Source organism: Mixophyes fleayi, chromosome 1 (assembly GCF_038048845.1).
Source record: "Mixophyes fleayi isolate aMixFle1 chromosome 1, aMixFle1.hap1, whole genome shotgun sequence".
Taxonomy (NCBI): domain Eukaryota; kingdom Metazoa; phylum Chordata; class Amphibia; order Anura; family Limnodynastidae; genus Mixophyes; species Mixophyes fleayi.
This window is the reverse complement of record NC_134402.1, coordinates 249,150,535-249,164,817: the sequence shown is the minus strand read 5'-3', so window position 1 is coordinate 249,164,817 and position 14,283 is coordinate 249,150,535. Positions and strand designations below refer to the sequence as shown.

The window sequence follows — 14,283 nt, the reverse complement described above, 5'->3', positions numbered from 1 at the left end:
ACAATCTGGTTTGTGTGTAGAATTAATGAAGGCCTACCAGGAATTAAACTGTTTTTTGGATAATTTATTAGCTTTACAATTACATTACTTATCCTAGAAACAGGTGGAGCACTAAATTTGGTACTAAGAAACTAGTACTGGTACTAAGAAAATAGTGTATTTCTGATGCTTAGGGGGCCCTAAAAATATTCTGGCTCTTGACCAACAGGCTGCAGCCCTCTGATTTAAATTACAGTCTAATGTGACATGTCTGTAAATAAAATAAATACCGGTAAGCGTTCTCAGTAAAATTGACCTTTCACCAATGCCACATTGCTCAGGGTGCAAAAGACTTGTCTTTAACATGTTACTAAAAAGTAATAAATAATCCCACTTACTGTGCATGAAATAGACCAGATACCTCAGTTTTATTGCATGGAAAAAAGGGTTTAACAGTCTGGTATAGAAGGAGATGAATGGAGATGGCATACTGTATGTACGGCAGCACAGTGGCCTTGTGGTTAGCACTTCTGCCTCACAGCACTGGGGTCATGAGTTCGATTCCCGACCATGGCCTTATCTGTGTGGAGTTTGTATGTTCTCCCTGTGTTTGCGTGGGTTTCCTCCGGGTACTCCGGTTTCCTCCCACACTCCAAAAACATACTGGTAGGTTAATTGGCTGCTATCAAAATTGACCCTAGTCTCTCCCTCTGTCTGTCTGTCTATGTCTGTGTGTGAGTGTGAGTGTGTGTCTATATTAGGGAATTTAGACTGTTAGCTCCAATGGGGCAGGGACTGATGTGAATGAGTTCTCTGTACAGCACTGCGGAATTAGTGGCGCTATATAAATAAATAAATGATGATGATGATGATACTGTCTAAGAAGATTGGCAGTAAAAAAATCTCGATTTACTCCTGTACATTTTAATTCAACGTAATCCTTGTATCATCTATAAAGTACTGATTCTTTAGTTTCCAACTACATAATTTTTGACAGCAGTAAAGAAACTACAGGTCAATCTATTCTGCTAATTTTCTTTCTATGGTTCTGGATCTTTTATCTTATAGAATGTCTTAACAATAGCATATGTGTCATATATTATTAAATTATGTACTGTATGAGACCTCCCCACAACTGCAGGGAGACTATTCAATAAATCTCTCATCTGAACAAAAATTATTCCCTATGTTACCTTTAAGCCTTCTTCCACCAATAGGAGATAAGGCCTTCAGAATTAAATACAATACTTGGGGTGAGATCTTACCAGTGATATATAAAATAGCAATATGCTACTAATATTTCTTTCTATACAATCAAGAGCTTCTTACAGCTCACGGTTACCAGGACTTTTAGACGTGGAGGAAAGAGGTCTTCACCTTTAGCAGCCACCTTTCCTGTAGAGCTTTATGCGCTCGCAGGTACTCAGATGCTCCCAGGTCTTAAGGTTTAGCGTAGTAGAAGTTTATAGTTGGCAACCGTACCACAGCAGGAAATAGGAGGCAATGAACAGGAGAATAGCAGGTAGTCAGGAGAAGGCTGAGGTCAGGGGTCCATAGCAGGTAACGAGGTCAGAAAACAGGCTAAGGGTCAGGGCAGGCAACGAACTGGGATATCCGAATAACAAGCCAGAGGTCAGGGCAATCAGCATACAATTGAAGTCCAAAAACAAGCCAAGGGTCATACACAGGATCAAACAGGAGACAGAGAACTAAATCCACAGGACTAAACGCTATAACCGTCAGGGAGGCTAAGCCCTCCCTGCCTTAAATAATCTAGGCATTCAATCAAGAGTCAGGGCAACAGCCCTGAAATCAGCCACAGAAGGCTGGTAATTAATTAGTAACGCCGCTATGGTCTAGTGGAAAATATTTAATTAATTTATCTGCGCACACACGTGGCTGCCACTAATGCCAGGATGCAATGTTAATAACATAACCAATGTCCCGTCCATTGCCTATGAGACTTTCAGGACGACATCATACGAAGTAACATCCCGGTCATCGTGACGACAGCCGGGACGCGGATGATAAGTGTCGCCTTAGCTTGGCAACGACGCAGCTCGCGACAGAGCTCTAATGGCTGTTTCCACTGCTTGCTTACACTTCATATGATCTAAAATTATAACTCCAAATTCCATTTGTTCTGTTGTTGACATTACATCACTATTCCTTCCCTAGTCTTTTTTTTCGCTTTGAGTGTGACATGCATATATATTTTTTTTTTTTTAACATTCTTTACAGTAAAATCCTTTGTGGGGTATCAAACCAGATACAAATCTGTTATGTCAATAGTGAATACAATAAACAGGAACAATGAATGACCCCTGAGGTACACCACTGGTTACCACCCATTTACCTCTATCTCCTTTTAGTCAAGCCTTAAGGCACTCCACTATCTTTCTGAATTTATTGTAGAATACTGTATTAATTGAAACAAGCTATATTCACTGATTCACCTTGATCTATCACTGTAGTTAGGTAGTAAAAAAAAACATTGGATTTATTTGCTACGATCTCCCAGCAGCAAATTAATACTTCAATTTCTTTGACTCCTAAAGAAATAGTGAACCATTTTTTATTTATTTAAAGCAATTCTATTAAATTTCCTATTGTTGATATGAGACACACGTCTATAGATGTCATATTCTTCTCTACTGCTTTTTGTGTAGTAAAGCTACATTTGCTGTTCTCCAACCACCTGGAAATATACCTGTCAATAGTGATTGGTTAACAAGTTTGCTTGATGGCACTGCAAATACTAGTGTTAGTTCTTTTAACATTCTTTGATTTACACCATCTGGACATATTGATAGTCCATAGTCCAAAAGATACTACCTGATTACTCCAGATGTTGGCATTTATGCTCTGGCACAGGCTCATTTCTACACATATGGTGGGATTGCCCAAAATTGATCCCCTTTTGGCGCGAGGTTAAATCCCTGATAGAAATTGTTATTCAAACTTCGCTACCCCTTTATCCGAAATTTTGCCTTCTTCTCCATGTGTTTCCCTCGGCCACTAGACACCAAAATAAACTAGCTCGCCACATTATTCCAGCTGCTACATATCAAATCGCCATCGAATGGAGGCAGGCCGCTTCCCCTTCCCTCATTGCTGTGACTAACAGGATCTGGCATAGCCACTGCATGGAGTACATGACCAAACATAACTCCTTCAAAACCTTTAACAAAGTTTGGGATCCGTGGCTGTCCTACTTCCAGTACCGCTCCCCCTTTACTTAGGTCTCACCCTCCTCCCACTCTCCCCTCCTCCCCATATATGTTTTCTATCCCCATAACCCTGGGGTGGTCTTTGCCACACCACACTTCTACCTATCTCTTTCATTTCCTGTCTCTCTATTTCTCTCTCTCTCTCTCCTTTTCTGTTTCTTGCTCGTTTTGTTTCTTAAAATAAATAAAAATTACCTGTCCTTTTTCTATATCTTGAATAGAATATGACTTCTGTTCTCTCTAGCATACGGAGTGTTCTTTAACTAATGCACTCTACGTGATGTAAAAAGTTATTGATTCTCACTGTGTATGTTATCTGACGTCAATAAAAGTTTAAAAAAACAACAAAAAAAAAAACGTATTTTATGTACATTACACAGTAAGAACATCTTGATTTATGTATTTTATGTAATGTATTAACGATTATAGTATTAAAAGTTATAAATGAATTTTGTAAAAAAAAATGTGGTATGCGTTCTTATGGAACTTTATGTTGCACATATGCATATGCATATCCTGTATCTGTTCTATGTCTGCATACAGCAAGTAACGAATTGCCAGAGTATACCTATACCCAGATTCAAGTATACACATTTCTTGAGATCCAATTGAACTTGAATATACGTGAATGTAAGTATGACATGCAATTTTTTTGAAACTCAAATTCCTTTCACATTGCGTTCTTAGATGAATCAGGCCCATAGTGTCATAGTACCATATATGTGCACGAGTATCTGTAAAAATGTAATCTCTATGTTTCGAAGACATTTTACTGTGTCTTTAAACAATGTTGGTTAAAAATGTTGTGATTGCATATTGCATTCCAACTCACAGCAACACTTGCCTATTATTAGAGTACATCACATTTTTTTACAGCTAAATGATAAGATGGTAAACAGATCTATGTATTCTGTGGTACTGTAATTGCAATCAACTGATTTAAAGTGTCATAAATACAAGTACACCTGTATAAGAGGGATTTTTGCCAAGGAAATGTCTCTGCATTCAGGAGGGTTTTGGAATTTTAGGGTTCCTGTGTGTCATGTTAAATTGGCTATCTATGTGCTGGTGGGTTTTGTGAAAATTAGTTGGTGCTGATAATGGCAATAAGTGGATCTCTGTGTCACTATCTCAGTTAGTGTTAGGGGACCATGATCAGGTTATGCACCTTGGTCCAAAACCAGTAAATTGGGTCATGGCACTGTGTGGCATGGACCAAAATGAAGCAATCTGCTATGAAGCGCTGCACACAGTGTAGAGTATTTTTCTACGGCTCTGTAGGGTAGAGGAGAAGTTGATAAAACCATTTTTAACATATACAGTACATAGGGCAAAAACTACAATGTAAAATAGTTTTACTAAAGTGAAAAGTAATTGTTTCAGTAAAATATTACTTTTACTAAAGTAATCAGTAATTTTAGTACCATATTAGCTGGCGGTACTTTGAGGCTAAATGTATCTGTCACCATAGTGTTGCATTTGCAGGGAACAACTTTTTTACATGTTTTTTACCATACCCAGGAGAACTTGATATTTTAAATTAATTATTTTTTTTAGGACAGATAGAGTTTTCTTTTGTTACCAAAGTTAAGCAAATATCTTTTTAATTTATAGGGAGGGAAAGTTGCTCTTCGCCATAATGATGCCATTGACTTGCCTAATTTCTTAAATTACGAAACAATTCAATCAGATGAATCACAGCTAGGGAGACATAAAACACTTTGGGACTGCTACCATCCACAGCAACGAGAAAATATTAAATAGGTGATCACTTTTAAAAACACCCAAATTGTTGGTATGTGTATCGTATGGAATACCCGACGCCTGTGATAAACAATTCCGCAAAATAATTCTGGAAGACCTTGGAACCCTGGGCAATTCAAAATAACATCCACTTATCTTCTGCCCCTAAATTTAAATTCACTTTCTAAATTCGCCTTCTCTTTTACCACTTGTCAGACTTTTCATTTTATACTTCGTGGACTTCGCACCACCCTTTCCTCCTTCACACCTTCCACTTATTCCTCCTCCCAAAAATAATTAAAAAACTGGTTAATGTTTTCATAATTACTCTTATTTTGGAATATTTTGTGGTTTTCCCATTGTATGTACTTTTGCTTTGTGCAGTAGTCTATGTTTGATTGTTTCTGTTTTCATTTTTTGTGTATTGCAATTGTTTTTCAATACTTCAACCTTGAATAAAATAAAACTTTAAACAAAAACACCCAAATTGTGACAGTATCACAGGATTATGAAAAGCTGCAACAACAAAAAGTTTTTACATACTTGCAAAATTGCACTTTAAATCTGGCCCTTTGGTAGTTTTACAAATGTCATAAAAATACTTTTCATTTTTGTCAATGATCTTCGTTTATTTGCTAATGAAAAATCTAGTAACAAAACACATTTTTTATAGCAAGATAAACAGTCAAAATTTCCGTGACAGTCACCAATTTCAAGGGTATCTCTGCACCGGTATAAAATATCTTGCGAAAAAGCAATGTAATAAAACAACAAACTTTATATCCTGCACAGTATAAATATTATGGTTGAGGATTGGTGGGAGTTACTTTTATTGACAAAACATAAAAACACCAATTAGGTAACAGAAGGAGTTATAAATAAATCAAAATTTGGGAATAAGCTGCAGGCATCAGGACAAAGATGTGTATTGGTAAAGGGGGAGTTCAATAATAGCAGGTGATGCTTCTCTTATGGACTAGCATAGTGAACTAAATGTCAGGTAAAGATAAGAATGTATGAGCTTAACCCTAAAAATAATCAACTGTTAATAAAGCAAGTATTTTCTCAAACCAATCGGTTAAGTCAGGGTTTCCCAAACCCAGTCCTCAGGGCTCCCCAACAGTGCAGGTTTTCCATATCTCCTTGCTGGAGCACAGGTGTATTCATTACTGACTGACACATTGTAACAGATCCACAGGTGGTCCTAATTATGTCACATGTGATCCGGAAAACCTGCACTGTCGGGGAGCCCTGAGGACTGGGTTTGGGAAACCCTGGGTTAAGTCAGTACTGTTCAGTCTAGGAAGAGTGTATTAACAGCCTGAACTGAACTCTTGACTGTTAATAGATTCTTCCTAGACAGAACGGTACTGACTTAACCGATTGGTTCGAGTACTTGCTTAATTAACTTTTGAGGTTTAAGTTCATTACGTGTTTGTAATGGATTGATCCCACAGTTTTCATACCAGCACAACCTCAAGCATCCTTATCCTTACCTGGCAATTACCACACTATGCTAGTCTATAAGAAAAATAAACCACCTTTACCAATACCTATCTTTGTCCCAGGGCCATCTTTTCCATTGGGCACGATGGGCAGCTGCCCGGGGGACCCATAGGCACGGGTCTTAATGAGAATAAATAATCCTGCAAAAGAAAAAAACCTGCAAAAAAAGCCTTCAAGGGTCACTGAGCAAGTACATCTATCTATCTCTATATATATCTGTATCTGTATACATCTATATATCTATATCTAGGGGCCCCGGTGCACTGCTTTGCCCAGGGGCCCATAATGTTGTTAAGATGGCCCTGCTTTGTCCTAAAACCTGCTCCTTAATCCCAATTTTGATTTATTTCAGAGTTCCTTTAGAGAGAAATAGGGCTGCATTCCACTACTCCCCCCCATACCTTGGGAGTGTTACAGACCTGTTTGTATTACTTGACAGAAGGAGTTAATTTGTTTTTACCCAACAAGAATGACAGGAGATTTTTGTTTCACCATATCAATGGGTTAACTACAGCGTTAGCACATTATCACCAGTGGTAACCCCTGCTGGTAATAAGATTTGCCAGGATTCCACGGCGATAGCTTCCCTATGCAAAGCATGGGAAAACGTATCTAACAGTACCGCTGCAACCCTTCTTCTGCTATCTCAGGATCGCAATAGCATAAGAAAATCAATGGATAAAGCTTAATTATTTTAATAAAGCATTTTTCAATTGGTAAATCATTTAAATTATTTTCCGTGTCCCAAATATAATCAGCAAAACTTAATTGATACATCATGACAAAAGGTGGCTTTCTATTGCCGTAATAAGTTGCAATAGAATATCAGCCCGATAGCCATATGTTAGCAAATAGACCTGTCAGCCTGAAAGCACAGTGAAGCCTGAAATCACCTCAAAAACCTTTATAATTTACTTGCCATTATCTACAATAAATGTTCCTGTGTTAATGTAATCCTAATTTTTGACTTCATCTTTATTCCATATCATAAGTACTAAGCAACAAAAAATATAAACCGTATTTAAAGCAAAATAAATTTACAGGAACAAGCAACTTAACGTAAGCACAATAAAAATGTATTATTAAATCCATGTTTTATATGAAAAACAAAAGAAAATGATACCTTCATCAGTTGTTGCTTGCTGTTTAACTACTGTCATTAGAGATCTAGAAGGAGGTTTGCCCACAGGAAGTCTCCAACTCTTTGTTCTGAGTTGTCGTTTTCCATTGTTTTCCGCCCAATTTGTAATCTAGAATACACAAAAACTTTATAAAAATGAAAGCAGAAAACTTTATTGCAGGATCAATTAAATGGTAACAAGCAAACACCCACTGTTAATAATGTGCACACATAATTTAAAATGCAAGATAAGGTACAGTACAGTGTAGTCAATATATGGGTGAATCTAACTCTATCTAAGTGCCAACAAGGCATATATAAGTTCAAATAGGCCACAGACATGTTCAGGTCAGAATCCATGATGCACAACTAAAGTGGTCGTTTGGGGTACATGTCACCGCCCACCTGCATTTCACACCAGTCTTGATCGACATCTGAACCATCCAAATAGGATGTTGAGCAGGATTTGCTGCTATTTTGTGTCTGAGTACATCACGATTTGCAGCCAAATAGGTCTAACACACATATGGACATCTTAATAGAAAAACGACTTACTAAAAAGATAATAGAGGTTAATATTTAGCCATTAAGAAGACCTGGCTGTCTCCACCTCATAGGTCATGTGGCTAGTTTTTGACCAAACTCTGATTTCCTAGACCTCTTTAAGACTATAGAGAGGGGCAGGGGGGCATCTGACCCCCGGGGCCGGTCTTATAGAGGGCTACCTTGTGGCTACAAGTTAATACTGTGCAGTATTGGCTGTAAAGTTGTATATTTGCAGTAGTCATGAGCACATGGCTTAGCAGATAAAATGTTGACTTTGTAATAAATATTGATGGCCATTATGTGACCTAACATAGAGAAAAATCCTCCAGAACACTGCTATAACCAGCAAATAAGTTGCTATTTCTACTTGTACATAAAAATGCAGAATTCCCGGTTGCACAGATTTGCAAATGTGGTAAGCCACCCGCCCTGTCAAGGTGCTTCTGCTACTTGGGTGGTCCTAACTGTAAACAGTAAGAGTCCCTATTTTTGAGCCATCATCACCATCAACATTTATTTATATAGCGCCAGCAAATTTCATAGCACTTTACAATTGGGAACAAACAGTAATAAAATAATACTGGGTAATACATACAGGCAGCAAGGTAAGAGGGCCCTGCTCGCAAGCTTACAATCTATGGGACAATGAGAGTTTGATACATGAGGGTAAGTGCTATATAATATTGCGCATTGGTCCAGCTAGAATGCAAAAGTAAAAAGTACTTAGCGGGCCATATCATCAATGACAAAGCAATGTTGGTCACAGGGTTGTTTCCTTGTGTTAACTGTAGAGAGTGGTAATGGGGTAACCTAGGGATATTAAGAAGGTAGTTGAGGAATATTATAAGCTTGCCTGAAGAGGTGGGGTTTCAGAGAACACTTGAAGAATTGAAAACTAGAGTAAAGTGTTATTGTGCTAAGGAGGGAATGCCACAAAGTGGGTGCGGCCCGACAAAAGTCCTGTAACCAGAAGTAGAAGCTTATGATGAGAATGAAAGAAAGATGCAGATCTTGTGCAAAACGGAGTTGTCGAGTTGGGAGATATTTTAACACAAGTGAGGAGATGTATGTTAGTGCAATTTTGTTGATGGCCTTGTATGTTAGTAGAAGATTATTATATTGTATTTGAAGAAAAAAGCAACCAATGTAGAGAACGACAGAGTGTCTTAGCAAAGGAAGAGCGATTTGCAAAGGAAAATCAATAGATTGTAGGGATAAGAGTCTGATTCGGGGAAGACCAATAAAGAGGTAATTGCATTAGTCCATGCGGGAGACGGTGAGTGCATGAATTAAAGTTTTTGTAGTGCCTTGTGAGAGATATGTATGTATTCTGGATATATTTTTTTTTAGTTATATTCAACATGATATAAATCTAGAGTTGATGTGGACCATACATATATGTGTTTTTAAATTGGGAGCTAACTTACCAAGAGGTTCTATTTAGGGTAGTAGAAATAGCCACTCCCTTGCTGGTTATTAGCAGTGTGCTGGGGGATTTTTCTCTGTATTTGTTCCTTTTGGATAACCCCACCCTTTCAAGCACCTGCCATGAACCTATAAATAGATTGAGCAACTTCCACTTCTGTACCATTATGCAACCTACTTGATACTGGTGTATACAGAGATAAAATCTCCATCTGCATGCAAGTTTTAGAGTATGTTAAACAAGGTGATGCTCAGAACAAGAATTGTATGTACTCTGTAGAAATTTGTGGTTGCAAGATTAGGAGATTAGGATTGAACAGTATAGCTAGATATTTTGCTGAATATTGTGTAATCTGTATGTTTGTTTTGGACAATGTGCCATGCGGTTTGTTAATATACACAAGGCTAAATGGAGTTTATTGTGATATAATGTAATTAATATGTGACTGGATTCTGTAGCATAAATAGGAATTGTATGTATTTATTTTTTTTGAGAAAACGTATGGCTGTGAGACAGCATATGCTATTAGGATTGAACAGTATAGTTGGATAATGTGCTGAATATTTCATAATCTGTGAGTTTGTTTTGGAACATGAGTTTGTATGCAGATAATTGACAAAATGGAGTTTAATCCTTTCATGCTTTCAAGATGGGTGACAATGTGCCATGTGGTTTGTTAAGGCCTGCAATACTGTATGCTGCATTGTACCCACTCCTAAAGTGCACTATATCTCCTGCAACACTGTATAATTGTGGGACTGTGCACATGATTTATGCAAGCCTTCCAATGGTCCCGATTTTGGAGGGACATCCATATTAGCGAACATTAAAAGGGGTGGGGTTTAACAGGAATGTGGGTGGGGTTTTACCTCCATTTGTGATATAACAATGATTTTGTGTTGATTGTATGCAGCAATAGTGGTGCATTTATATTTACATACATATTGGAAGCTATGTGTTTAGGAGTTTAATGGGACCTGGGACAAACACACATGTATACATACATCCATAGCTATACATAAAAATATATTTACACATTTATGAGACACAGTAAGAAATTAGCAGTAAAAGTTAATGTACCTACACACAGATCATCAGTGTTCTCCCCAGAGAATTTTGCTAGCCGGGTGGAATTAAGAAGTAAGCGGGTGGGGACAGTTGTAATACTTTGCAATAATATTGAAAAATTTTGGAGGTTATTGCCCACACCTGCCAGAACTGGTCAGTCTGGTGGTCAGTTGTCTAAGACTGGGTACAGACTATAGGTCTTTCATCCGATTATCGGGCCAATCACACAATAAACGACCGTTCAGCCCGAGATAGCATTAGTATGTAAGCTCCAACGATGAATAAATATCGTTCCAAAGCACATTGTATGGTCTGATTTGATTTTAGAAATTGACTAAAAATCTCGTTAAACGATGGAACGATGACGTTCCAATTCTGCAGTGTGTATACACTCACGACCAGCAGTGTTGACAGATCTCCATAGAGTTTACAGAGTCATGGTCTTTTCAGCCGATGGTTATGACAGATGAAGAAAACAAATCTAAAGGTAAAACTTGTACAGTTTGTACACATGAATCAGCATGCTGATCAGGACTTAAAGTTGTTGGTAAAATCTTTAACGCAAAGGGAGAAATTTTCTGTAGTGTGTACCCAGTCAAACACACACTGCTGGCTGTAGTGCTCACACAGTGCCTGTTCTAATAGGAGAAACAATGGTTTATTCTATTATAATAAGACTCTGGTGAGCTGCAAGAGCCGTGTGGCAAGTAAAAATAGGCGAGTGGAGCACCCAGGAATTAGGTGCTAGGGAGAACACTGGAATGTTATATATGTATTGTGTGTAAAATTATTGTATTGACTACGCAATATTATTGTGTAAGTAAAGATTTTACATCATACATACGTATATATTTATGTTGTGATCATGAATTTTATACTGTCTTGAGACAGATGATTTTATATATAGAACTCTAAGCTTTGATGTTAATACACTATATAAAGCACTGGCATAGGCGTGCCTTATGACTGTAGCCAGAACAAAGTATGGACGCGCACAATTAAGGCACTACCATGGTATCTTTAACAAACGACATGGCCTTATTTCAGTAATAAAGAGCCCATTTGCATTGTATATTGCAAATGTAGATAAACTACCGTGAAATTACACAATACAAGGAGAAATACTACATTAAGAATAAAATTAATGTTGCTGCAAAAAAAACATGTAGGTGACAACCATTTTTCTGGACAGCAGTTTTTAAACAAAGTTAATATTTATAATGTGTTTTGTAAGCAGTTAAATAGTTAACATAACTAATATCATTCCCAACTGCTCTGTAAAGTATCTCATTGTACATAATGGAAAAGACCAGGGAAAATGGGAACACTCCTCAATGTTCCATGTTCCTGCTTCTATTATTACATATCAGAATACCGCAGCTGTGCAAATCAAATTTAACAACTGCAAAAGCAAAGCACAAAATCTAAACCTAATATTATGGTTGTAACTTCCATCAAAATCAAAAGTACCAAACTACAGACCACAAAGTCTTTGACTGGTGCCGATTTATACAAAACAAAGAATACTGCAGCAGCTGTAAAATATGAGATGGTCAAGCAACTTTTACTACTCTATAATTAAGAGGTGAAAAACCGTAATTTGGGTTTTTAAAGTATTTGACTGAAATTAAAGACTCTAAGGCAGAAGAAAAAGTGTATCATAGAATATTTAGCAAAATTTAAAATTCTACGCAAAGTCAAGTTACATATTTCAATGTAAGGGAAAAAGACTGCAGACTCCTGCCGGTTCACTAAGTAGCATATCAAACACTGTCTTACTTCACAGAAATCATGGGTCTGATTTATAGCTAGTAAATCTGAAGAGGAAACATGGTGTACATGGATTTTTCAATGTTGCTTTATACTTTATCATGGCACCTCTATGTGCGAGATAGGTAACCTGTCATACATGATGCTCACTGTAGTCCAATGATTTATGCTGATAGCTGTTAATTTTACAAGTACGGCAGACTGGCTGTCAGGGCTGTACAATCAAATCCATCTTGGTTTATAGTGATTAATGCTCTGTCCGCTTCAGTAAATGAGCAAGTATAATACCATCTCTGAAACATTAATGAGGCTAGTGCTTTTACTGCTAAAGATCTGCTAACAGTGGCTCAATAGGATAGAGAATAAATACAAGAGAATGATCGGTTCTTACACACAGATCCGGCTTTTCAGAGCACTGCTTTTCATCATTTATCATACTAGGAATTTCTCCAGGTTCTAGGCCATATTCAGCAATCTCAAGGTCACTGACATCATCATCGTCACTGGTAAAGCAGCTCGTCTCCTCTTTCTCTACACACTCAGCCTCTGGAAGATCATATTCTTGTGTCTCCTGGCAGCATACTTTCTGATCAGTCTCCTCCAGTGAGGCTGAGCCCTCTTCTATCTTTTCTTCTGGAAAAGGGGCAAATTGACCACACAATTCTGCTAGACCAGAAGCAGCCAAACTGAGGTCATGATTATTCTTGTTTTCTGGTTTCATATCTTGTTCCAATGGGAGAGAAGGTGAACCTGTACACCACAGACAAGAACCTGATTAATATAGATAAAGGCACATGGCTTATTATATAGTGTTGCAACAGATATGCCATTTACAAAGGCTAATTAATTCATGTTAAGAGATTAACCTCAGTTATCTCCATATATAAACATGGAGGCATGCACTGTCTTCAGGAACTAGGTCCCCATTACTAGTATAAGATAATATTACACAATCCTTTTAGGAATGACAGGATCTTTACATAAATGTTTTTCTTGCTTTTCCCCTCAAAAAGTCTAAAAATTGCTAAAGCTATTTTACTACTTTGAAAGAAATTATTAACAGATTCCTGCTATTTTATGATATCAGTAGAAGGTACAATTGCCAACATTTTAATTTATTTTGCCTTTACTCTATGTCTGGGCAGGCTTATCTACCCAATTCACACGTGGAAAGCCTCAGTGCACTAAAATATACAGCCCTGGGTAGGAAAATGTATGCTTAATTTACATAATAACAGGAATTGCACTATGCACTTGGTTAATAATTAAAAATCTTGGCCCTGAAAATTATGGTCGGTTGGTAACTATGATAGAAGAGTATGGCCACAAAAAGAATATAGAATATTGTGACAGCATATATTAGCACAGGAACAGAAGCAAATTATCTTATACATGTACATTTTAAACTAAATAGTAGTAGCAATTGTATTATTTACCTATTCCCCCGACATAAATGAGTTACTTCATTGTAAATAAATGCAATATTTAATGTGTATAAAGGTCTTATTAATAATAAGTAAAAGGAATATAGAAATATTAATACATACATATATATTGTACTAAGGCTGAAGAGTGATTAGACTCAGATTTTCTGTGCAATAGTTACTGTCTACACATGAAACAGAAAATCAGGTTTGGGGAAATATTTTAGGATGAGCACCACATGCAAACAAGTACTTTTAATAAAAATAATTCTATTTTGATAACTTCTTTATCAATGACAACATTACAAAGTAGTCTATAGATGTCAATTGTCCCCAACAGGGACAGGTTTTAAATATTTGTGTGTGCAAATACCCCTGTTTGGTATATTATTAACAAGGTAGAGATTATTTATGAAGCACAGTAAATGGTCATCGCATCACCATGCAATTACACCATGTACACTTGCTTTA

At 37.2% G+C, this 14,283-nt stretch overlaps 1 protein-coding gene across 1 annotated transcript in view; it reads right to left on the bottom strand.

The window, feature by feature from the left end:
* Nucleotides 1-14,283, bottom strand: part of KDM4C (lysine demethylase 4C) — a 458,533-nt gene that overhangs the window by 179,584 nt on the left and 264,666 nt on the right. Inside the window, exons 11-12 of the mRNA XM_075209347.1 lie at nt 12,780-13,138; nt 7,582-7,708 (exon numbers count right to left, since the gene is read on the bottom strand). Of these exons, the coding sequence (XP_075065448.1) occupies nt 7,582-7,708; nt 12,780-13,138 (486 nt within the window). The remainder of the gene's footprint in view (nt 1-7,581; nt 7,709-12,779; nt 13,139-14,283) is intronic.